This window comes from Cebus imitator, unplaced genomic scaffold (assembly GCF_001604975.1).
Source record: "Cebus imitator isolate Cc_AM_T3 unplaced genomic scaffold, Cebus_imitator-1.0 Scaffold625, whole genome shotgun sequence".
NCBI classification, from domain to species: domain Eukaryota; kingdom Metazoa; phylum Chordata; class Mammalia; order Primates; family Cebidae; genus Cebus; species Cebus imitator.
The window spans coordinates 167,847-192,335 of record NW_016107940.1 but is presented as its reverse complement, the minus strand read 5'-3'; the positions used below and the strand labels follow the sequence as shown (position 1 = coordinate 192,335).

Sequence of the window (24,489 nt, the reverse complement as noted above, 5' to 3'; positions counted from 1 at the left end):
TTGTGTATTTTTAGTAGAGATGGGGTTTCACCATATTGGCCAGGCTGGTCTCGAACTCCTGACCTCATGATCCATCCACCTTAGCCTCCCAAAGTTCTGGGACTACGGATGTAAGGCACTGCACCCGGCCCACATTTTCTAGAGTATCGATCCAGATGTCTGCATCCCCATGTCAGGGTCCCACATTCTTAACTAGGACAATGACTTTAGTATGGCAGACTTGGCAAAGTTGAAAGTTCAACCCTTTTGGAGCTCTGATGCCTTAATAACAATCCTGTGCCTGATCCCCTCAGCTTTGGCCACCCTTTTGCCTGGCTGCCAAGGAGGCCTCTAATGGATCTCACATTGTGCCTTTTCTGGTGATTAATCATGGTCAGCTTTTTATTGCCTTTCTCCAAGGTATCACCGATAGCCCCAGCAACATCTCTTTCAAGGTCACAGTCACTCCTCCACTTACACTTCCCAAAGGCCCAGGGTACTCTGTTCCCTTCCCCAGTGTCCTGCCCTGGTGTCGTCAAGGTGCACGTTTAACAGCCGTCCCACTTGCCACTGGTCATCATGGCCAGCAGCCAGCAGCCAGCCAGCTTAAGGTCAGCTTCCGGAGACCACTTCCTGCACCAACTCTCTCGAGCCAGGTGCCCCAAAGCAAACTTTGAAAGGCATCAGCACCACCTATAAGTGGGCAAGGGCCGCTGGATTGGGCCGGCGAGAGACGGAACTGAGACACAGATGCAGCATAGGCCTCAGCCGACAGCAAGGGTGTGATGGAGCTGGGACGGCTTTTTGGAGATGTCCCAAATTAAGGCAAGGGAGTTGGGTCTCCATACTCCCATATTGACAAGTCTCCAGACATGGGCTGCCCCTAGAGGAAGGCATAACCTTGGGCAGCTCCCTTCCACTGAACACAATTCCCAGAAAGTCAGCTGTGGGCTGGCAGCAGCTGCTAACAGTGAGTGTCCAACGCTCCTGGAAAAGGGTCTCCAATCCCGAAAGGTATCTGGGTGTATCCCAGCTTCTGTGACTGTCCACTCAGTGTGGTCCAATCTCCCTGCTTTGGGATAGGCAGAGGGTTCCCCTACCTGGTTAGCAGTGGCAGACTTGGGCTTAGACTCACCTTGTTCTCCTGCTCTAATATTCCTATAATACCATAGGGTTACTAAGAAGTGAACCCTGGGAGGAGAATCCAGAATCAATCAGATAGAGTAAGTTAAATGCAAGGAATGACAGACAGCTGCAAAGTTTAAGGAAAGTCCCTGTTACTGCACAAGCAAGAATAAAAAAGAAGCCACAGATTTATCTTTTTAATTTTTTAAGGGACAGAGTTGGCTGGCTGATGCCTGTATTCCCAACACTTTGGGAGACTGAGGCGGGAGGCTCATGTGAGCCCAGTATTTTGAGACCAGCCTGGGCAACATAGTAAGACCTAGTCTCTACAAAAAATAAAAAAAAATTAGCTACTGGGGAGGCTGAGGTGGGAGGAGTGCTTGAGCCCAGGAGGTCCAGGCTGCAGTGAGCCATGATCACACCACTGCATTCCAGCCTGAGCAATTCATAGTGAGACCATCTCAAAAAAAAAAAGAAAGTGTTGCTATGTTGCCCAGGCTAGAGTACAGTGGCTGTTCACAGGTAAAATCATAGCTCACTGCAGCCTCAAACTCCTGGCTTCAAGCAATCGTCCCTTTTCAGTCTCCTGCATAGCTGGGAATACAAGCAAATGCCACCATGCCAAGCAAGATTTAATTTTTTTCATTTTTTAGACAGTGTCTCACTCTGTCACCTGGACTGAAGTGTAGTGGTACCATCATGGTTTGCTGCAGCCTCGACCTCCCAGTCTCAAGCTAGCCTCCCACCTCAGCCTCCCTAGTAGCTGGGACTACAGGCATGTGTCACCACGCTTGCCTAATTTTTTGTAGAGATGGGGTCTCGCCATGTTGCCCTGCTAGTCTCAAAATACTGGGCTCAAGCAATACTCCTGCTTTGGCCTTCCAAAGTGCTGGGACTACAGGCATGAGTCACCACGCCCAGCCAAGATTTAAATTTTTTACTACTTGGGGACTAGGACTTCCTTAGGCCTCTAGCTCTAGGCATAACATAACATAAGTAGGTTGGATGGCAGTATCTATAGCTCTTGAAGATTCTGCATGTGGTTGGACTCTTGTCTTGCATTATACAAACTAATATTGTTATGAGTATAGAACCAGCCTAGAACTTTAACATTCATGATGATAAATGGTATCAGTAGTAATAAATCCAAAAGCAGTCGGCAAGCATTTCTCTCTGCTACATAAAAGGTAGTTAGATCTTAACTTAGTAAGGATGCAAAATTCCAGTTTTTCTTCTTCAGTCTTGTAAAGTTCTGCTTTCCAGGCACAAGGAAAAGTGGAGGCCTCTGCATTGACCTCACATAGCAATCTAACATGGCCTGCTGCTCCTCATTACAGCCCATGTGGTCAGGGCTTGCTCAAGGTTGCTTAAAGTGTGGAAATCTTGGATTTAGTCAGTTCTGCAGCCCTGCCCCAAGCAGGCAAGCTACTGCATTTGTTTGCTTTTGCAGCAGATGGCACCTAGTTCTTCATAATGTAGGTTACTCTTCCCAGAAGATTGACAGGCTGATGGATCCTTGAATTCTGCCCTTGTGATGCTGGTTTCTGTTTTGGGTGGGAGTCTTAAGTTCTCTCCCCCAACTTCCATGAAATGGTTTTCATGCACTAGCTAAATTCTGCAGCTCAGCTTACTGCAACCATGCAAAGAGCAAATTAACCCTGAAGCCTAAGTAAAGCCAATCTGAAGAGTGGCCAGGACATCAACTGCTTGAATGCAAAAGGGGGAAAGGTCCAGTAAAGAAAATTTGTCCCTACTCACCATCTCTTGTGCTGGCCAGGGCAGTGCCTGGAACACTTAAGTTCAGCCACTAGCTTTGGACCAAGTGTGCATCTTGGTCCTTCCTATCTTGCATAATAAATGCTTCAGTGAAAATGCAAAAAAAAAAAAAAAAAAAAAAAAAGGCCTGCAAACCTCACCAGAGGGCTACGGCACTCTGTGTCATCAAGTAAACTTGAAAGGAAGTCTAGACCACAGAGCTTGCAAATCTTAGGGACTCTTCATAATTATGGACCATGCTGACAATCTGCATGACAACAGAAATATTCAAACAAAACTGACCCAGGGCTTGAGCTTCAGCAAAAGTTAAACAGTACTCAACTGGTTTGTCTAAGAAAAGGAAAAGCAAAATAAAAGAGAAAGAAAGGTACATAATTTTGTTTGCTAGGGGGCATTATTTGTGATTCTTTGAATCTCTACTGTCCGCCAGTAATGCAATAATTTCTTGGAGAACAGTTTTAAAATCCAAATAAATGTGCCTAATTAGTCCAGCTTGACTATACAAATGGCATGATAGATTTACTTTAGAAAAATAAATAATTTTTGTAACTTGGAAAAAAAAAAACTCTGTTGCATCTTTCAACAGATTTAGAGCCACATTGCCAGCTCCAGGCATCAGTTGGCTGGCCTGCAGGCAGCATCCAACTCCAGGGGCAAACAAGAGACCCCCGGAGCTTGTCCTCAACTTATCTTGGGCATCTTCTGGGGTTGGGCTAGGCAGGTGGGCAAGCTTTGCCCAGGCTGGCAGAGGTTTCACAATAGTGCAGGGCTGCACTGCAGGCTCCCTGCAGCTCACAGACACCTGGACAATGGAAAGAGCCACTCTCTTACTCAATGCAGTGGCATATTGCTTGCTTTTAAATTTGTGGGTCTTTTTTTTTTTTTTGACAAAGTCTAGCTTTGTTGCTTAGGCTGGAGTGCAGTGGCACGATCTCAGCTCACTGTAACTTCTACCTCTCAGGTTCAAGCGACTCTCCTGCCTCAGCCTCCCAAGTAGCTGGTACTACAGGTGCGTGCCACCACGCCCAGATTATTTTTGTATTTTTAGTAGAGATGGGGTTTTGCCATGTTGGCCAGGCTGGTCTTGAACTCTTGACCTCAGGTGATCCACCTGCCTCGGCCTCACAAAGTGCTGGGATTATAGGTGTGAGCCATGCATCTGGCCTGCTTTTAAATTTAACACGTGTGCAGGCATCTGACTTACTCCTCAGCACTCCCCCCTGTTAAAAGCACTTTTTTTTTTTTTTTTTTTGAGGCGGGGTTTCTTCTGCCCCGGCTTGTTTTCTGTGGGTTGATCATGGCTCACTACAGCCTCAAACTCCTGGGTTGAAGTGATTCTCCCACCTCAGCCTCCTGAGTAGCTGGGACCACAGGTGTGTGCTACCATGCCTAACTATATATATATATATATATATATATATATATTTTTTTTTTTTTTTTAAACAGAGACAGGGTTTATGTTGCCCAGGCTGGTCTCAGTGATCCTCCCACCTTGGCCTCCCAATGTGCTGTAATTAGGCTTCTGTTATGTGTCACTTTCTTAGAGACCTACGCTGCTACCACGTCTACAGTAGTCTGTGGCCCACCCCATCCTCTGCAGCCCCACTGCCCTCTATCTCATTATCCAGCTTTAGTTTCTCCCTAACACTTACTTCTCTGAGGTCATCTGGTTGACCTCTATGATGGCTCCTTCCCATGAGACCGTGAGCTCTGCGGTGCAGGGACCTTGCCTTCCTGTAACTGCCGCAATTTCTGTCAGATCTCCTGCCTCTAGGGCAATGCTTAGGTGCAGCAGGTACTCCCTAAACATTTGCTGAGTGAACTGTCCCTTACCTAGTCCTGCAAGCCTGGCTGGTGACTCAAACAGACTTGGGGTGGTGGCAGGCTGCAGGGACCTGAAACTGCCTGGCCCTTGCCACTACTGTGGCCTGGCTGTCCAGCATCTCCTTTGATTCAGAAAGTTATTGGGAACCTTAAAAATGGGCTGTGGGGAGATAATTCATAGGGTTATATTAGCCAGATTTCTTTTCTATTAGCTTGAAAGTTAAGAGCCCCAACAGAACCATTATTCCAAATGACTATGCCTGAAACCTTCATAAATATTTTAAACAGCTGCATCCTATCTCATGGAGTGGAAATACCAGTTCATGTAACCAATCCCCTATGGCAGCAGTTTAGTGTCTCCTAATTTTCTGCGATTGTAAACAGCAGTTTTCTGCGACTGTAAAAACCACTACTGTACTTTTTTCTGTACCCAGAATCATTTTTGAGGATGGCTTCTCAGAATTGCAACTACCGAGGCAGACACAGCATGAACATTTTGTTGTTTTGAGATGGAGTCTCGCTCTGTCACCCAGGCTGGAGTGCAATGGTATAATCTTGGCTCACTGCAACCTCCGCCTCCTGGGTTAAAGCAATTCTTCTGCCTCAGCTTCCTGAGTAGCTAGGACCACAGGTGCGTACCACCACACCCAGCTACTTTTTGTATTTTTAGTAGAGATGGGGTTTTACCACACTGGCCAGGCTGGTTTTGAACTCCTGACCTTGTGATCTGCCCGCCTCAGCCTCCCAAAATGCTGGGATTACAGGCATAAGCTGCTGCGTCCAGCCCACAGCACGAATATTTTAAGGAGCTTGATAACTTCTGCAAAATTTCTTCCCACAAAAAAATCATACAGCAGCCAGCCTCTCATACTGCAGTCAGCATTGAGTCCTGCTAAGTGCCATGCATCTCACAGGCTGAGCCACTCACTTTTGTTCTTGGCTAAGTTCTTGGATCAGGGGACATAACGTGCATTCTTAGCAAGCAAGACTTCAGTCTCTGGGGTTTTCCTCCCTTACTGTGCTTTCTATGGCAAGGCCACGAACACTGTTTCTCCTGTGTGTCACAGATGTCTTCCCCTTTTTATTAGCGTAACCTAGCTTTCTGAGTCTATTGTGGTATGTTTCCTTGCTGTGGACCCCTAAAGGCCGTTCTTCTCTGCCCTTTGAGGAACTCTGGCATCTCCCAGGCTGCCCTGTTCCCTGCTCCCAGCAAAGCAGAGCAGCAAGAGTTCTCAGGTGAGAGGCTCCACTCACCCTTTTGGTCCAGGCTCCATCTGGTCCCCTTTCACAGTGTGACATGGCAGAGGACACCATTCTTACGATAAAAAAGGGAAAACCAAGCTCTATGCCGAAGAGAAACTAAATAGGACATGGAGCAGACAGACTTCGGGGGCAAATCTATGGGTTCTACATGAAGCACGAGAAGCACCCAGCAGCTAAGACAGCACAGTCACCCGGTCCACCTCCCCTCCATCAGCTGCACAGACGCCTGAGTCCCAGGGGTCAGGCTGCGTTCTTGGGGTGATGCTTGCTCTAATGTATTATCTATCAGCAGATAACAGAAGCTCCTCTGAGGCTTTAACCAAACCAGCTCCCACCCAACAATCTCTAATAAGAAAGCAGCTAAATCTATGACTCAATAAGCATTTCTTTAAAAAATAAAATAAAAGAAAACAAGAAAAGCAAAGCATATGATGTTCGTTGTGGGGGGGAAAAAAGCAAGCAGCTAAATTACAAAAGAAAACCAACCCCAAACTTCTGCCAGCAGATCCCAGGTGATGTCAAATACAAAGGCTGTGTCCATTCTAGCAAAATACTTTATTTTTATAATGATAAAACAAAGAAAGTAAAGATTTCTTTTTGGTGTATACCAGAGTTAAGGGCAGTAGAAGAATATGGGGATTAATAGGACTTTTATGCACTTTTGATGACAATAAAAAGTTAACAATATCAACCGTTTTCCATAAAACTTATCATAGCTCCCCCAAAACACATATATAAAGGATCATAGTTTTAAAATCTATAAAAGTAAAAAATATACAGTTGGAAGCTCTAGCGCTTATTCCATCTTTCATATAAAATTGTAAACATTTATTTACACAAAGCAAATGTGTATAACAAAAGTCTGAGCACCCTTTTCTTCTGAGTTGTGGCTCCTGGAAGACGGGGCTGTGCACAGAAGCAAAGTCATCTCCTCCCCTGACTCCCAAAAACCAGATTCATAAATAAAGCCATGGGCAGCTCCCTGGGGGGACCCCAAGAATCACATTTTATTGCTATGACACTGCAGCAAGTGAGGAGCCCACTGTGTCGCTGGCCCCAGGACTAAGGCAGAGTGCAGGGCTGTCAAGCCCTGGGGGACAGGGGTGGGAGATGTGACAGCAGCCAGAGGGGGTCAGGAGAGGAACAAGGATCCATAACCAGCCTTCAGCTGATTTTTGGGAGAAAAGCCACTGAGGGAACCCTCTTCCCCTTCAGATTGGGGAACTCACTCAGAGGGTGGAATCTTCACTGGCTTTATGATTTACCACTTCTTTGAGAGCTAAACTGAATACATGGGAAAGGTAGGGAAGGTGTTTTAAGGAGAAATGGCCCACATACCACCTGGGGTGGCAAATGGCTCTTAGAGAAGATCTGAGGGTCCAAGTACCCCCAGTGAAAAAGGCACTGCTGGTGCAAAATAACTACCAATGTGTGTACAACCTCTTGTCCCCTCAACGTGACTCAGGCTGGTTGCGTGAATATTTTCCTTGGCTCAATTCTTCACATAGAATAGATACTCCTGAATGATCCATTTGGAGACTCCAGGGAAATAAAAATGGGGTTGCAGTTTCTCATAGAACACTTGGCATCTAAGCCACTTTCCAGCATTCTCTTTTCTTTCCACCATTCTGTGTAAAAGGGTCTCACCCTATGCTTACCACTTCACTTTCATTATGGGGAAGTGCTTCCTCCATCTTTGTTTTCCACCAACAGCTCACATGTCATATTCTATTTTGCAGACCCTCAGCTTAGTCAAGTCCACTTGAATCTTTAGAAAGGATGTCTTAGTGTTATAAAGCAATCTCTTTAAAAAGTGCAAGTCATCTGACATGGGAATGGCAGAAGTTGTCAAACAAAGTGGAGTTGCTTCCTGTGGGCCGGCCTGCGGCCTCCTTTCCCAAAACCTTTATGCTACGGTTCCCTTAGGAATTCTAAGACTCTTGCTTTCCCCCTCCAATGTAGCAAATAATTATTTTCCATTTAGGTTGCAGAGAGGAAGGAGAGGCACGGTGAAAGGAAAGACATTTGTGCACAACTACACAGTGACCACGCTCCCACCATGGGCAACATACATGTTCGGAGAAACTGCAGAAGGTAGGGAAGCATAAGACTCCAGGACACCTGCATGTCTACCTTCCATGTGTAGCCTTGGGTCCTGCTGCCAGGACATGGGAGGAAGGGATTCCTGGGGGCTTGGGAGGGAGGAGGAGCTGCTAGGAAGACCCTAGCTGTGTCACCAGACCTGCTATCATACGCCTTCTGTCCCTTTTTGGCATACACAGTCAACAGCCTGCACTTACGGAAATAATTTTCCAGTGGCCTCCTTCTCCCCTGAAAGCTGACAAAGAGCAGAAACAAAAAAGGCTCTTAATCAAAAGGAAACCCTAGGTTTCCAATGCCACTTAATTGATTTAAACCATCACCTATCCTAATCTGTTTAAAAACCTGTAAAAAATTTTAAAAATCTTTTCTATGCTACAAATTGCAAATAATTCTGCTATATAAAGTTTCAACAAAGACTTGTCCCCAGCACTGGGGTAAGTGGAGAAATCTTGGATAAAAATCACTATGATGGCACAGAGTTTTAAAAGCATGATATTGTGGGTTTTCACTGTTGTTACTGTTGGTTTTTTGGTCATTTGGATAGAAAACCACCTTTAGAACCCTAACCTGCTGTCCCAACACCAGGTACTGATACCAGCAGATGGGCTGGGGCCAGCCCGATGGACTGCAACTGCTGGCCTGAGGGCTGTGCAGCCACAGACCTTGCCCAGGGCCAGGCCTCACCTGGAGCTTAGACTCTACCTGCCCAGCTCCACAGGCCATGGGCTTTTGGTCCAAAGTAGTTGCTCTGTCTTTGAATCTGAGAATAAAAATATAGGATGAATAAACACTAAAAACACTACAAATCCCTCCATTACTGAGAGCCTAACAGGTCGTCCAAATCATTCATCCACTCCTCTGAAGTCCTGTTCTTCAGCAGGGAGTCAATCAGGTCAGTGTGTCCAGCCACACTAGACAGCCCACTGCCACCTGGCTGCCCGCTGTAGGCAAAAGGCAGCTCCTGGCCCGCAGTCCGCACAGGGTAGGCCTGGGTGCAGTGTAGCCCCGCTCGGCCGCCCATCTGTGAGGTGGGGCTCTGGCTAAAAGCCCCTAGCTCAGGCCCTGCTGGGCTCAGGCCAGGCAAGCCCTGCTGAGGAGCTGCTGGGGGTGGTGCTGGGGCAGGGGCGCTGGTCCTCTGCTGTGCACTGACTGGGGGCAGCAAGGACCCCACCGCAGCTGCTGAGCTCATGGGAGCCATGGGCCTGTTGGGCATTGCCTGGGAGAACTGCGGGCTGGATATTTTCAGGTGGGGCTGCTGCATGTGGAAACTGGAAGCTGCAGTAAAGGGACTCACGTTGCTGTTCCCTGGGGTCTGGCCACTCAGGTTCGGCATTCCCTGATGCTGCCAGGAGGAATTTTGGCCTCCCATGGCTGGTGACACCCTTGGGACCGGTGGCTTGGTTAAACCAGAGTTCAGGGTCCCCTTATTGTGCTGCTGGGAGAGGCCAGAGGTTCCCAGAGAGTTCTGCCCATAGGCAGCAGAGACGGAGGTGTTCTGGCCCACGCTGGTCTGCCGTGGAATGTGGGCATGTCCATTGGTGGCCTGTGGCGTGGGCTGGGCAACTATCTGGGTTATGCCAGAAGCCATGCCATAGAGACTGCTCTGAGGCATGTTTTGGGAGCCAGTGAACTGGGCCACACCCCGGTCCTGTTGGCCCGAGTTTGAGGGGAGAGAGGAAACTGAAGCATGTCCAGGGCCCATTGGCATCAGATTTCCAGCCTGAGGGAACACTCGAGGACAGCTGGAGTTGGACGGACCCAAGTTGTTCATGCCGGGCACGGCAGCAGAGGACCCTACAAGACAGAGAAGAGTCTGGCAGTCAAGACTCGACCACCACTGGGTCCCTCTGAGACCCGAGTTGCAGCACTAGAAGTCTCACGGTCACAGCACACTGGGAAGAGGGCCCCAGGGGCAGCAGGGGCAGAAAGCCTCTAATGGAATGGAGGCCTGGTCTCTGAAACAATGATAGGGTTCAGAAAGGCACAGAGGAAGGGCAAATCCCCAGGGGCGGGAAAGCCAGTATACTGCTTCATTTGACTTTCAAGCACCCACGACATTTCTGCTCTGTGGGGGCCCTGTGGTAGGCACTGGGGACTCTAAGGTGGACCCAACACCAGATCTGCCTCTGGGAGGCAAAGTTAGTACAGGGCACGATGTGGCCTGATGGGGCACACCTAGCCAGCAGGCTGCAAGGTACAGGCCAGAAGCCCTGGCATCTGAGAAGCCTTGGGGAAGGATTCAGAGAGATGGTGATGAATCCACTGGGTTTAAAGGTGCAGAAGTTTAGCAATTTAACAGTTTGGGGAAAAGAGCATTCTAGGCAAGAGTGTGCAAAGGCAGAGTCAGAAAAAGGCATCTATGTGGGGAACTTTCAGAGACAGGCCATGGCCAGGGTATGGAGACAGTGGCCAGGTGGTTTAGAGACAAAATGGAAGAGCTGGTCCTGGCCAGATAGGGAAGAGCTGTGGATGCTGTGTGAAGAACGGGGTTGTAAGGCTTAACAATGGCTAACTGAGAGTGCTATTGAGACCATGCTGGGGAGAGGCTTTTCAGTCATGGAGATGAGGGAGGGCAGACCATGTGGGAATGGGGGATAGAGGCACAAGACTGTGTGACAACATCTCGCCAGATAATATAACATCTTATGGCAAACTGTTTATACCATGAAATGACAAGATGGCCAAGGGAGGAGTTGCCACAGGAAATTACCAGATCTTCACTGAGTACCCACTCTGTGGCAAGTGCTGTGCTGGAGAGACAGCAAAGGATGAGACACAAAGTGCCCTCGTGCTCAGGGAACTGCTGTCTAGGCCTCCTGGCTTAAGCAGTGGACACATAGCAACACCATTAATTGAAATAGGTTTTGTGGGTAGGAGAGTCATTGATCAGGGACTGGTCACAACTCAGTACTTTGTTCTTCCTCCTCTCTACCAGTAACTACATAATAAAAATAGGGGCCAGGCCAGTGGCTCACGTCTGTAATCCCAGCACTTTGGGAGGCTGAGGCCGGTGGATCATGAGGTCAGATGTTTGAGACCAGCCTGGCCAACATAGTGAAAACCCTGTCTCTACTAACTAGCTGGGTGTGGTGGCAGGCATCTGTAATCCTAGTTACTCGGGAGGCTGAGGCAGGGGAATTGCTTGAACCTAGGAGGTGGAGGTTGCAATGAGTCGAGATTGTACCACTGCACTCCAGCCTGGGCTACAGAGCAAGACTCTGTCTCAACCAACAAAAACAAAAATTGGGGTGAGGAAAAGAGGAGAGCTGAAACAGTCTACTTCATTCCCATTAATAATCCACAAAATGTCAGATGGGTTTGAAGGCAGGAAACACGGGTCAGGCCCACGCTTCTGAGATGCCTACAGATTTCAACCGCAGGTAGCACAAACATAAACTTCACTTAGTCTCCTCTAGGACACACAGCTGTGGTCAGTCTCTCTGGGACCCTTTATAGCAAGGTCCCAAATAAGGAAAAACAGAGGTTTCTTTTTTTTTTTTTTTTTTTTGAGACAGAGTCTCACTCTGTTGCCAGGCTGGAGCACAGTGGCATGATCTTGGCTCACTGCAACCTCTGACTCCCTGATTCAAGCGATTCTCCTGTCTCAGGCCCGAGTAGCTGGGATTACAGGCACACATCATCACGCGCCCAGCTAATTTTAATATTTTTAGTAGAGATGGGGTTTAACCATATTGGCCAGGCTGGGCTCGAACTCCTGACCTTGTGATCTGCCCACCCCAGCCTCCCAAAGTGCTGGGATTACAGGCGTGATCCACCACGCCCAGCCCAGGAAAAACAGAGGTTTCTAAGATGTTCTCAGAGGAGCTAGAAGGTGGGGCAGACCAGAGCTTACTGTATCTATCCCCTGAAATCTCTGTGCATTTCTGGAGGGATGGCCTATGAAGTTCCCTGGCACATCTCAGAGGCGACAGCTGACTCAAGTGTGTTTCCTACCTTTTCCTGGCCAACTGTCTACTAGTGATGCTGCCCTCTGTGATTCTCAAGTAAGCAGGCAGGAGGAGAGAAAGAAGCAAAAGGCCACGCAAGTGCATTAAGTCCTTATCTGGAAGATAGGAGAGTCATTTTTTGAAGACACATGAGGCAGAAGCAAAGAACTTTCTTAAGAATTACAGAAGCCATTTCCTGTTGATAAGATGTCCTCCAACCAGAAATGATTTTGCTTCAGAAAACTGTACAGCCAGGGACCCGGCAAAGGTAGTTCTAGTGGTTTGCCTTTGTGCCCTCTTCTCCTGATGCCGTGGAATAACTAGAAAACCAGGCCCCTTAGGCAAACAGAGGTGTATATGATGAAGTCAATGCAAGCAGCTTGATGAAGTCAAGGCATAGAGCTGGGCAGACAGCAGGGATTCAACCAGCACCAGGCAGTGGCCTCCCCTGCCCCTGCTCCTCATGAAGACACCCCCTACCTGTGAACTGTCCAACCTGCTGTGGGAAGCTCCCTTGTGTCAGGTCTTGGTACTGGGGTGGTGGGCGGGTCAGATGGCGCTGAAACTGTTGCTTCTCCTGGAAAATGCCAAGAACAACAAAACAACAAAACCAACATGAAACAAAATCCAAAACACAGTGAGGAAGGTCAGAGAAAAGTAACTTATGAAACAATCTAGGGAACAATGGCTTTTTAAAAAGGTAGGTATAACAGTTTTTAAAAAATGGAGGGCAAATCACATTTGAAAATGCAAATCACAGCCACAATGACATCCCTCTAGGGTGGCCAGAATCAAAGTCAGATGATAACAAGTGGTTGGTGAGGATGTAGAGAAATCAGCACCCTCATACACTGACTGGTGGGAATGTAAAATGAGACAGCCTGTGGGAAAGTCTGACAGTTCTTCCAAAGGTTAAACATAAAAATTATCATATGATCCAGCAATTCCACTCCCAGGTATCTACCCAAGAAAAATGAAAACAGATGTCTGTAAGAAAACTTGTACATGAATGTTCACAGCAGCATTACTCATAACAGCCCAAACAAGAAACCCAAATGTTTATCAACAGATGAATAAAATGTAGCATATCCATATAATGGAATATTATTTAATTACCAAAAGGAATGAATTGCTGTTACATAGTATATGATCCAATATGACATAACATAAATATAAACACAAATATAAAATGTCCAGAACAGACAAAGTTACAGAGACGGAAAGCAGACCAGTGACTGCCAGGAGCTGGAGAGGCTTGGTGGATGGGAGAATGGCTGCTCATAGATACGGGATTTGTTTTGTGGGAATGAAAATGTTCGAAGATGGACTGTGGTAATGGCTGTAAAACTCTGTGATATATTAAAAATGACTGAATTGTTCACTTAAGTGGATGAAGTATATGTTGTTGGAATTACATTGCAATAAAGCTGCTTTTTTAAAACGCAGAACTAAGGCAATGATTGTCCTCCACGAATTTCACTCTCTAGAGCCAGTTCTTATGTCTTAAAAATGTAATTTAAGGCTGGGCGTGGTGGCTCACATCTGTAACCCAGCACTTTGGGAGGCTGAGATGGGTGGATCACTTGAGGTCAGGAGTTTAAGACCAGCCTGGGCAACATGGTGGAACCCCGTCTCTACTAAAAATACAAAAATTAGCTGGGCATGGTGGTGCATGCCTGTAATACCAGCTACTCGGGAGGCTGAGGCCGGAGAATTGCATGAACCTGGGAGGTGGAGGTTGCGGTGAGCCGGGATTGCACCACTGCACTCCAGCCTGGGTGACAGAGCGAGACTCTGCCTTAAAAAAAAAAAAAAAAAAAAAAAAAGGCCGGGTGTGGTGGCTCAAGCCTGTAATCCCAGCACTTTGGGAGGCCGAGGCGGGTGGATCACAAGGTCAAGAGATCGAGACCATCCTGGTCAACATGGTGAAACCCCGTCTCTACTAAAAATACAAAAAAAAAAAATTAGCTGGGCATGGTGGTGCGTGCCTGTAATCCCAGCTACTCAGGAGGCTGAGGCAGGAGAATTGCCTGAACCCAGGGGGCGGAGGTTGCGGTGAGCCGAGATCGCGCCATTGCACTCCAGCCTGGGTAACATGAGTGAAACTCCGTCTCAAAAAAAAAAAAAAAAAAAAGATGTAATTTAAAATCTTGAGAACTCTCACTTGTAACCCTTTGTAGTGCTTGCACACTACACTTCGTAACCATGAGAGTGAACTGTGTGTCCCTCAGGGACAACTTCACTTCCCTCTTCATGTTCTGGCTTATAACAGGCTCTGTAGTGGCAGCAAAGCTGGCCCCATAGTGAACTGACAGACAGGCGGGCTCAGTGGCTTGGAAGCCGCCGACCAGAAACATGGGAAAATGTCCCTTCCACAAATAGTTTTAGCCCCAGAGTCTGCCTTCATTAGTCTCCACTAAGTGACACAAAGGAGCTTCTGACATAGACTACCCCTATTTGAGAAATGCCACATTCCTGGAAAGAGGTTTTTAAAAGCACTCTTAACGGGCATGCAAGTCAGTGCAAATCCACATGCACAAGCAGAAGGTGTGACTGCAGCAGTGACTCAGGGTGCAGGCAAAGGTGGGGAGCTGTGGTTTCCTTCTACCTTTCTTTTTACCTGTTCTGCCAGAAGGTGCTGTTGCCTTTGAAGGAACTGCTGTTGCTGTAAATGCTTTTGCTGCTGCTCCCTTTGCTTCTGCTGGTCCAAAAGCAACTGATGCTGCTTCATTACAGCAGCCTGCTGCTGGCTGCTGAGATAGGGGGAGCTGTTGTGGGAGCTGGCTACGGACACAGCAGGCGACTGGTTCCCAACACTGGCAGCCTGGGCTGGCACAGGGACACTGGAAGGGTTTTGCTCCTGTCAACACAGATAAGGGACTGTGAAGTCTCTAAGCTCGGATCAGACCAAATAAGCTTCACCTAGTGAGTTTCATTCAAGGTTCACTCTCTTGAAGCCAAGTCTCTGCTTCCCTTTTGACCTCCAACAACCATCCCACAGGGTTTGGGTACAGACCAAAAGTGATGACATCTGAGCATACAGGCACTGAGCAATGAACAATTACTACACATGTGTTACTTTTGCTCCCAGTGATTCATCAGTGACAAAGGAATGGTCTTACATGAAGCATATATATATATATATAAGCTCTCATATTTGCACATGACAGTTCTAGGCAGCAATCAAGGCTTACAAATGCTCGCTTATCAGGACATCTGAGTGCAGAGGGGGCCAACAGGGGAAGAATACTTTGAAGGGGTCTTTGATCAATGGAGACCACTCTGTCCCATGTGCATAAACCTTGGATTTGGGGCTATCCTTGAATGTCCCGAAACAGTACATCTGTACAAGCATTTTACTGGGAAGAGACTGCTTAGCTTTTGTCAAATAGCCATCCTCTAAAAATACTGAGTATCATGAGAACTTTAACAGATATTCTCTGCCAATATAAAGACCAAAAGTGAGTCATGTCAAGGGCTACCACAATATTATCTTGTCATTACTGACATTTTGAAGAAAAGGGGAAAACTTAGAAAAGGCAAGCAATCATTATTTAAACCAGTTCAACTTGTTGAGCTCCTTTCTAGTTCTTATTCATTCTAAGATTCTGTAGTATAATTTCTTCACTGTAGTCACCAGAAGCTTAAGAGCTACTGAGAGTGCTTCGTAAAGTGCACAGTACTATCCAAATGATAAGTACCCTCATTATGCAGCTGAGTCTTTCTTCAGGCAGTATTTATTGGTGTGAGACATCTTACTGGCTGAAATAAGTGGCATTATCAATACTGGGAGATGCTTAAACTGCTTACAGTTTCTGGCTATTAGAAATAACCACGCTGCAATGGCACACATGTTAAGGGAAAAAATAAAAATAAAAAGAAATAACCACGCAATGAATATCTTGGATATAACCTTTTCTTTTATTTTGGATTATTTCTTTAGATCAATTTGTAGGGTGTATACTATGTTAATGCATATGAACACTTTACAGCTTGTGACAAATACTAATGTCAAACGACTTCCCAAAATCAGTGAGCTCATTTACACACTCTCATCAATACAGGAGTGCGTCTATTTCCTCATGATATTACCAGCACTGGGCTTTTTAATTTGTAAAAATTTAGCAGGTATTACAAATACACAAAGGTGTTCTCACTGCAGGCTTACCTGCAGTACTGGAAAACAGGAAACAACCCAAAGGGCCATTTTCTACCCCATGGAGCCATTTGATGCTACTAGGCTTTAGAACAATGATGAAGTAACACAGAGCTGAGCTGTGCTGAGAAGCAGGTGCCTAAAATGTTATAAACTTACCAAAAAATTAGGAGATTTTGAACATGGAGATCTAAAAGGTGGTAAAAATAAAAAAGTTAAGCTTCTAAGAAGCAAATTAAATGTAATCTTTATCTGCAAAGCACTGCCACAAATTACTTAATTTAAATCCTATGGCATGAAAGAGACACTGGAATAAATGCAGGTGATTCCTCAATCCTTCGTGTAGACAAAAATCAAGTTATGTTAGGGAACTTATTTTATAAATTTCCACTCCCAAGAGAAGCAAAGGATGACAGCAACTATCCTCTCTCTTCCCACAACTACCTGGGACCCGACTAATAGCCAAGTAGCCAGTAACCTCACTGGTGTCTGCAGCAGAGGAAAGAAAGTGAAGGCTCATTCTTACCTGGCCAGATGGAACCAGTGATCGGAAAGTCACATTTCCTGGCTTTGGCTTCATCAGAAACAAGGAGTTCTGCTCGTGACTCAGATGGGACAGCTGCTGGGGAAGATAAGCCATCAGGGCTGGCTTGCTCTGGCCAGACCCCGGGCTGCCTTGCCCACAGTCTGCTTTGTAATGAGAAAGGGGTTTTGTATTGCCGTAGTCCAGCACGGGCCCTGGGTTATTCATGGAGTTCTGATTCAAGTTACTCGGTGGCTGGTGATTCAGCAGGCTCACATGGCTGGGCTGGAGGTAGGGGCCTCCGGGCCGAGGGGAACTCTTATTCACACTAGGCATCATGAGCAGTTTGGAGTTAGTGAAGTCTTGCTTGTAGCTAGAAGGGCTGGCAGGCTTCTCCATGGGGTAAGGGACATCTAAGGAACTGTGGGAGGGCCCCGTCTGCTGCCAAGTGGACATCTGGCCTGGGGCTGCTGCGGGGGTGGCCTGCTGTGGGTTCTGGAGCATCTGCTCACGCTTTTGCTTGGCAGCGATCTGCTGGAGCTGGTGGGCAGAGGACAGCTCTGAGGCCCCTCCTGGACCCTGACTGGGCAATACCACACTTGTAAGGGCTCTTTGTGCGTTCTGGGCCTGGGCTGATGCCGGCATCAGGTTTGGACTGGGACTGTCCGCCCCAGGCTGACCAGAGGTGTGGAATAAGGTTTGGGAGCCCCCTAGGCTGGGGGAATCTGTGTTCACAGGGGCAGAGGAAGGCCCCAGAAAGGTCTGCCCTGCAGACCCGGCCCTCACTTGTGGAGAGCCTAACTGTTCTTGCTCAAAGGCTGCTGGAGAGAATTCTGTCTTAATATTAATGTCCTGAGCCAAGGGGGTTTGTGTGGCAGAACCAGAAGACTCTAAGTCCTTCTTCTCCTCAAAGTCCTCATTAAACAGGTCCTTCATGTCTTCATCGGGCACCGATCTGTTCAGCTCCTCAATGAGCTCCTTCCACTCCTGCTCGTTAAGGTTGAGGTCTGGCATGAGGTTGCTTTGCGATATGGAGCCAACAGTCCCAGTGATCATGCAAGGCAGGTCGTCGACAGGCTCCTGCTTCAGTTCTTTATTCAGGCTCAGAGGAAAGGACTCACTGGGGTTACTGCCTCCATTCAAGTGGAGGCTTGAGTCGGCCAGACACTTTTTGTTGAGAGAGTCTAGCCCCAGAGAATGCTTCCCACTAGACTGCAGGGGGTCTGCTCCGGAAGGCTTGTCAGGCTGACTGAGCGGGGAGGCTGGAGGCAGTCCATTGGAAGAGACGGCAACTCCCAGAGGAGTCTCCCGGCGAGTCTTCTTATGCCCAGGAAAGAGGTCCCCATAGCCATTCTGTTGATCACCATTCTGAGGGGAAGTTGTGCTATCAATATTTCTCTTCACTGTATCATGAAGATGCTAAAAAAACATCGAAAAGTATGACTTAGATACATACGAATTTGCTCTGCTTATGACAGTAAAAAGCCCAGGGCTGATGTCCCTGCAATGCTCACCAGTGGATTCTCTTGCACAGTTTACACTCCCACTTCTGGGGCCACACCTTCATTTTCCCTGACAGTCCTGTACCTGGCCAGTCAGAAGGGTCTAGCTCAGCTGTGGGAAAGTGACACATCACTGCCTGGGCTTTTGCAGTCCTCTTTCTGCAGGACACAGGCATGAGACTGCCCACAGCCATCTCCATTTGAAGGTTTGACCAAGAATAGAGCCAACAAAAAAAGGCCAGAGGGTACACATACATTTTTTAGGACAACATCAGAGCCCTGAATCTAGTCGTACCTGAGACCGCCCATCCCCCAGGGCTTTCTACTTAGGCGAACCAACAAACCCCTTTTTGTATTTAAGTTGGTTTAACTTGGGTTTCTGCTGCTGTCAACTGAAGGAGCCCTGAAGAGCACAGTTTCTCTCAGGTCTTGGTGGGTGCCGCCCAAAGGCATCGCATCTCCACCTGGCTGTGCAGGCCAGGCCCATGACATTCTTGGGCCTACCTCTTCTCCCCAGGCCAGGCTGCTTCCTCACTTGCCTTGCAGGCTTCTGCCATTCTGCTATTGTCCCACCTTCTTCTCCATCAACTTCACTCCCCTGCTCCCACTCTCCACTCTCACAAACCTTACCACTTCTTTTTTTGTTTGTTTTAGACGGAGTCTTGCTCTTGTCGCCCAGGCTACAGTACAGTGGCATGATCTTGGCTCACTGCAACCTCCGCCTCCCGGGTTCAATCAATTCTCATGCCTCAGCCTCCCAAGTAGCTGGGATTACAGATGTGTACTACCACGCCTGGCTAATTTTTGGTAGGGAAGGGTTTCACCATGTTGGCCAGGCTGGTCATAAACTCCTAGCCTCAGATGATCCACCGGATTCAGCCTCTCAAAATGCTGGGATTACAGGCTGAGCCACCATGCCCCTCACTACTTCTTATCAGGACTATTCGCTTGAACAGAATCATGTCTGGTCTGACACTGTGACTCTGCTTCCCATTTCCTCCTCAATGGATTAATGCCAGTGCACTTAATAAGATTCTGCCTTGTGCCAGAGACAAGTGCTGTGGGGAACATAAAGACAAACAAGGCAGCTTCTCCTCTCGTGAGCTTTCAGGACATGGGACATACATAGACATGGATATGGACTGAGAGCACCGTACAGTAAGTACTCTGGGAGTTCAAGGGCAGCGATTTCATTATGAGAACAGGCCAGAAGGGATTGTAAGGGAACAGAAGGTGGAATCTTTCTACTACTTCCCCAGCTGCACGTGCTGCAGTCAGGACTCCACTCCACTGCCCAGAGGAGGTGCCTATGCTCAGCCTCTGAACACATGCTGCTCCTTTCCTGTGTTTACTTTATTACTGTTTTTGTCCTTTGTCCCCCACCCCTAGTACTATCTCTGCTTCCCACAAACCCTAAGCATCTACAGCATGTTATTAGAAAATGTTCCAAGTGACAGCCCTCATTATTATATATTTTTTGAGACATAGTCTCGCTCTGTTGCCCAGGTTGGAGTGCAGTGGCATGATCTCGGCTCACTGCAACGTCTGCCTCCTGGGTTCAAGCGATTCTTCTGCCTCGGCCTCCCGACTAGCTGGGACTACAGGCATGTGCCACCACACCCGGCTAATTTTTTGTATTTTTAGTGGAAACAGTGTTTCACCGTGTAAGCCAGGATGGTCTCAATCTCCTGACCTTGTGATCTGCCCACCTTGGCCTCCCAAAGTGCTGGGATTACAGGTGTGAGCCACCACGCCCAGTCAACAGCCCTCATTATTATCTTTAGACAGGATTCAGAGGAGACAGGGAACCCCCTCTGTGCTAGCTTCTCTGGCTGCAGAGAAGGGCCACCTGGCTTTCCACATCAGCCATAGGAGCTCAGGTGAAGTATCCTGGTCTGGGTGTCCCACCTGGGGCAACTCCACAGGCATCAGTTCTCAACAGCAGACTACCCACTGGATACCAGGGAGGACCATTTTCTCAACCTCTAAGCCCCAATTCTAATGTCTCTGTTCCTTCTTTTTCCTCACATCAAAATTTGCTTATTTCTTAACTGTTAAAGCTGACTACACGGTGCTCTATAAATCTAGCCAAGTCAGTATTTAAAAAAATCCATATATGGGTAACTAAGTCGGTCTGAAAAAAAAGAAAAATCACAGGAATGCCTGACAAATGGAACTGCAGGGCAGAGGTAAGCAACAATCCTAGGACTCAGGAACTCCACCCCACAGCTGCAGTACATTTACTTTACTTTCATGCAGGTTCTTCTGCTTTCTACTGCCACCTAGGGGTAGAAAGGAATCATGCACCTAAAATGGACCCTTTAAAAATCTATTATTTTAAAAGTTTTCATTTGTGGAAGGTAAATTCATACTTATTTAAATGGTCAGAGGAAATAAAAATGAGTTGCTAAAATTTCCTTGATTTTCATCTTTTCTACCATTTTCTTTTGTTCCACAGTGCCAGGTCTGGGCTATCTGCAAACCTGGGAGCTCAGTTTTCCATTTTCCTTAGGGGAAAAAGAAAGATAGAAATCTAAAGGGTCAAGACACTTGATGAGTCAGCTGGTTGTCCCAGATTAGAAACAATCTTTCTTTGCCCTAACAATTATAAAAGCTACCACTCCCTCATTCAATATTAACATGCAAACAGCTACAGAGAAGTTCCAAAGTAACAACTTAATTTTGCAATATCTATTGCTTTTAACCAAAGGAAACACTGGGCCATTTTCTCAACTACTCACAAAATTTAACTGGAATAATGTAGGTGGAGATAGGAATGTGGAGTGTGGTGGTCCCTGCAGATTTTTAAGCCCTGAGCATTTGCAGGAGGGTCTGATACACAGGGCAAAGATAAGTAAGCCTTGGAGCCTAAACTCCAAGAATTACAATAAAGATGGGAAAACAGCCTGAACAGATTAAAAGTTATGTAAGAACAAACACAGAAGGTGCCATAAAGCAATACTAGACTGGCTGCCATTTATCAATACAGGAGCCTAATGCCAGCACATCTGGTACTTCTGTGTGCTCAGTGTAAGATGCCATGAACGGCATGGTAATCTCTGTGACCTGCATGTACACCCCAGAGGAGTTCCTGGAAGAAACGATCAAACTAACCTGAGATATTCTTCTATTGTTTCTTATTCCGGCCTCAACTGACAAGGCCGTTGGACTTTGTAACCAAGCTTGGCCAACCTCATGACTCTACACCCTAGGACCCACTCCCAGCTTGCAAACCTACGACCCCCTTCCAGCCCGCAAAAAAACCGCCAACTGTAACGTCTGTAACTTTCCACTGCCTACCCCAAACTTATAAAACTAACTCCTATCCCATTGCCCTCCACTGATGCCCTTTTCGGCCTCAGCCTGCCTGCACCCAGGTGAATAAACAGCCATGTTGTTCACACAAAGCCTGTTTGTGGGGGTCTCTTCCTTCAGAGCGAGTGTTTTTTTTTTTTTTTTTTTGAGACGGAGTTTCGCTCTTGTTACCCAGGCTGGAGTGCAATGGCGCGATCTCGGCTCACCGCAACCTCTGCCTCCTGGGTTCAGGCAATTCTCCTGCCTCAGCCTCCTGAGTAGCTGGGATTACAGGCACGCGCCACCATGCCCAGCTAATTTTTTGTATTTTTAGTAGACACGGGGTTTCACCATGTTGACCAGGATGGTCTTGATCTGTTGACCTCGTGATCCACCCGCCTCGGCCTCCCAAAGTGCTGGGATTACAGGCGTGAGCCACCGTGCCCAGCCAGAGCGAGTGTTTTAACACTCAGCTCAAAGGTTCCTGTTGTAACTACTGAAGAGTTTCTGTGGTGTACAGGAAGACCCAGTCCTGGGAGATAATATAACCAGATGCTCGTGGTCGGCTGGAGAACCACGTGTGCTCAGCATTAAACCAAGATACTCTGCTGACCTAACTCCCATTCTAGCCTGTGCCAGCTCCCTCCCTGGGAGGCCACACTCCCCTGGTGCTATCCTCCGCTCTGGGAGAGGGGTTCCAGGCTACCACCACGGCTCTGAATCAAGCTGGAGCTGGCCACACTTTGTGGACTCCTAAACAGCATCGTGTTAGTCTCTCACCCACGTGCTAGCCTTATAGGAAGGATAATCCTTCACCTAGTCTCCTCTTCCTCCTTCTTCAGCTACCCATTGCTGCAATCCCAGCATGCTTGTGGCCAAACTCATCATAAAAATGACTACACTTAGATGCTTCCACTCTGCGCTGAGACACAGCTACTAAGGACAGGTGTGGTTCTCTTATCAGTGCTCCTTATGCTCTGGCAGCCACGGCTGCTTCCTAGTCCTATTCATCAGGAAATTGGCTTTTCCTCCTGCCTCCTCTTTTTTACCTCTTCTGTCATCCTCCTGTCAGCCAGACTCTACCAGTTCCCACCCCTTAGAGCCAGCACCCTTGATATATGGTAATATGGATTACATTCCTTGCCAATCTGGGAATTGATGGGATGTGGGGAAAAGGAAGGGAGGAGTTGCTTTCTCCAAGGTCAGCAATGATTTTCCTACTGTTACATGCAGGCCACATTTTCAGTCCTTCCCCTCCCTCTTATCATCTGTTACTTAATAATTCCATCTTTATCATTATTATTATTTTGAGACGGAGTTTCACTCTTGTCGCCCAGGCTGGAGTGCAATGGTGTGATCTCAGCACACTGCAACATCTGCCTCCCAGGTTCAAGCGATTCTCCTACCTCAGCCTCCCGAGCAGCTGGGATTTCTAAGCGTGTACTACCACGTCCAGCTAATTTTGTATTTTTAGTAGAGATGGGGTTTCACCATGTTGGCCAGGTTGGTCTCGAACTCCTGACCTCAGGTGATCCACTTGCCTCAGCCTCCCAAAGTGCAAGGATTACAGCCATGAGCCACCTCACTGGGCCCTTGGTCTCACTCTGTCGCCCATGCTGGAATACAGTGGGTGATCAAAGCTCACAGCAGCCTCAAACTCCTGGACTCAAGTGATTCTCCTGCCTCAGCCTCCTGAGCAGCTGGGACCACAGACACGGGCCACCATGTCTAGCTAATTATTATTTTTTTTTTGTAGAGACAGGGGTCTCATTATGTTATCCAGGATGGTCTCAAACTCCTGGGCTGAGGCGACCTTCCTGCCTCAGCCTCCTAAAGGGCTGGGATTACAGGTGTGAGCCACTGTACCCGGCCTCCTTCCATCTTTAAAGTTCCCTTTTTCTTTACCACTTTTCTATAAAAGCATTCTCTTCTGCTTTTATAGTTGGTTGTTTCTAGTATCATTTCAGAAGTCTCCCCTTCTTCTGTCCTTCAGTCAAATAGCACAGTCCTCTCCCTCTTTCACTCTACAAACTCTGAGAGATTTCACACATTCCCTTGTCTTCAAATTCCCATGACAACATCATACTCAAATAAACCCAACTCTCTGGGAACCAAAACAGGCTGGGTGTGGTGGCTCATGCCTGTAAACCCCAGCACTTTAGGAGGATAGGCAGGAGGATCATTTGAATCTAGGAGTTCAAGACCAGTCTGGGCAACATAGTGAGACCCCGTCTTTAAAAAAAATAATTAGCCAGGCACAGTAGCGAGCATCTGTAGTCCCAGTTATTTGGGAGGCTGAGGTGAGAGGAACGCTCGAGCCCAGGAGGGAGGCTGCAGTGAGCCATGATGGTGCCGCTGCACCACAGCCTGGGGGACAGAGAAAGACCCTGTTGACTAAAAAAATAATAAAAAGAAAGAAAAAAAAAATCACACAACTAAATATAACCTGCTACTAAAATTCCAACTTTTAAAGAGGTTAGATGTCTTACTGGTTTGGAACAGTCACTGATTTAGAATGCAAACAACACAGCATTATGAGAACTAAAGATCACTGTAAGCTTCATTCCTGTCACTGAATCCACTTGTTGATGACATAGAGAACGTAAGTTCCAGAGGAATGCATTTTCCAGAAAACTCTGTAGTTTGTTGCCGAAACATTTTCACATCATCTTTTTTAATTTAAATGTTTTTGAAATAATTATACTTTCACAGGAAATCGCAAAGATAGTAGAGGTCCTGTGCACCCTTCACTCAGTTTCCCCCAATGGTTGTATTTTTCATAATTATAGCACAATATCAAACGCAGGAATTTGTTATCAGTATAATACATGTGTATAGTTCTATGTTGTTTTAGCATATGACCATCACCTTTTTTAAAAGAAAGTTTTTATTAGATTTTTAAAAAAGCAAAGCTGCTGGAAGCAGCATACCTATAATCCCAGCACTTTGGGAGGCTGAGGCAGGTGGAACACAAGGTCAGGAGTTCAAGACCATCTT

At 47.1% G+C, this 24,489-nt stretch overlaps 1 protein-coding gene across 1 annotated transcript in view; it reads right to left on the bottom strand.

Annotated features, from left to right (window-relative positions):
* Window positions 1-6,503: 6,503 nt before the first annotated feature.
* Window positions 6,504-24,489, bottom strand: part of MAML1 (mastermind like transcriptional coactivator 1) — a 44,269-nt gene continuing 26,283 nt past the window's right edge. Inside the window, exons 2-5 of the mRNA XM_017517256.2 lie at window positions 16,700-18,115; window positions 14,638-14,877; window positions 12,498-12,594; window positions 6,504-9,864 (exon numbers count right to left, since the gene is read on the bottom strand). Coding sequence (XP_017372745.1) covers window positions 8,885-9,864; window positions 12,498-12,594; window positions 14,638-14,877; window positions 16,700-18,115 — 2,733 coding nt within the window. The 3' untranslated portion in view covers window positions 6,504-8,884. The remainder of the gene's footprint in view (window positions 9,865-12,497; window positions 12,595-14,637; window positions 14,878-16,699; window positions 18,116-24,489) is intronic.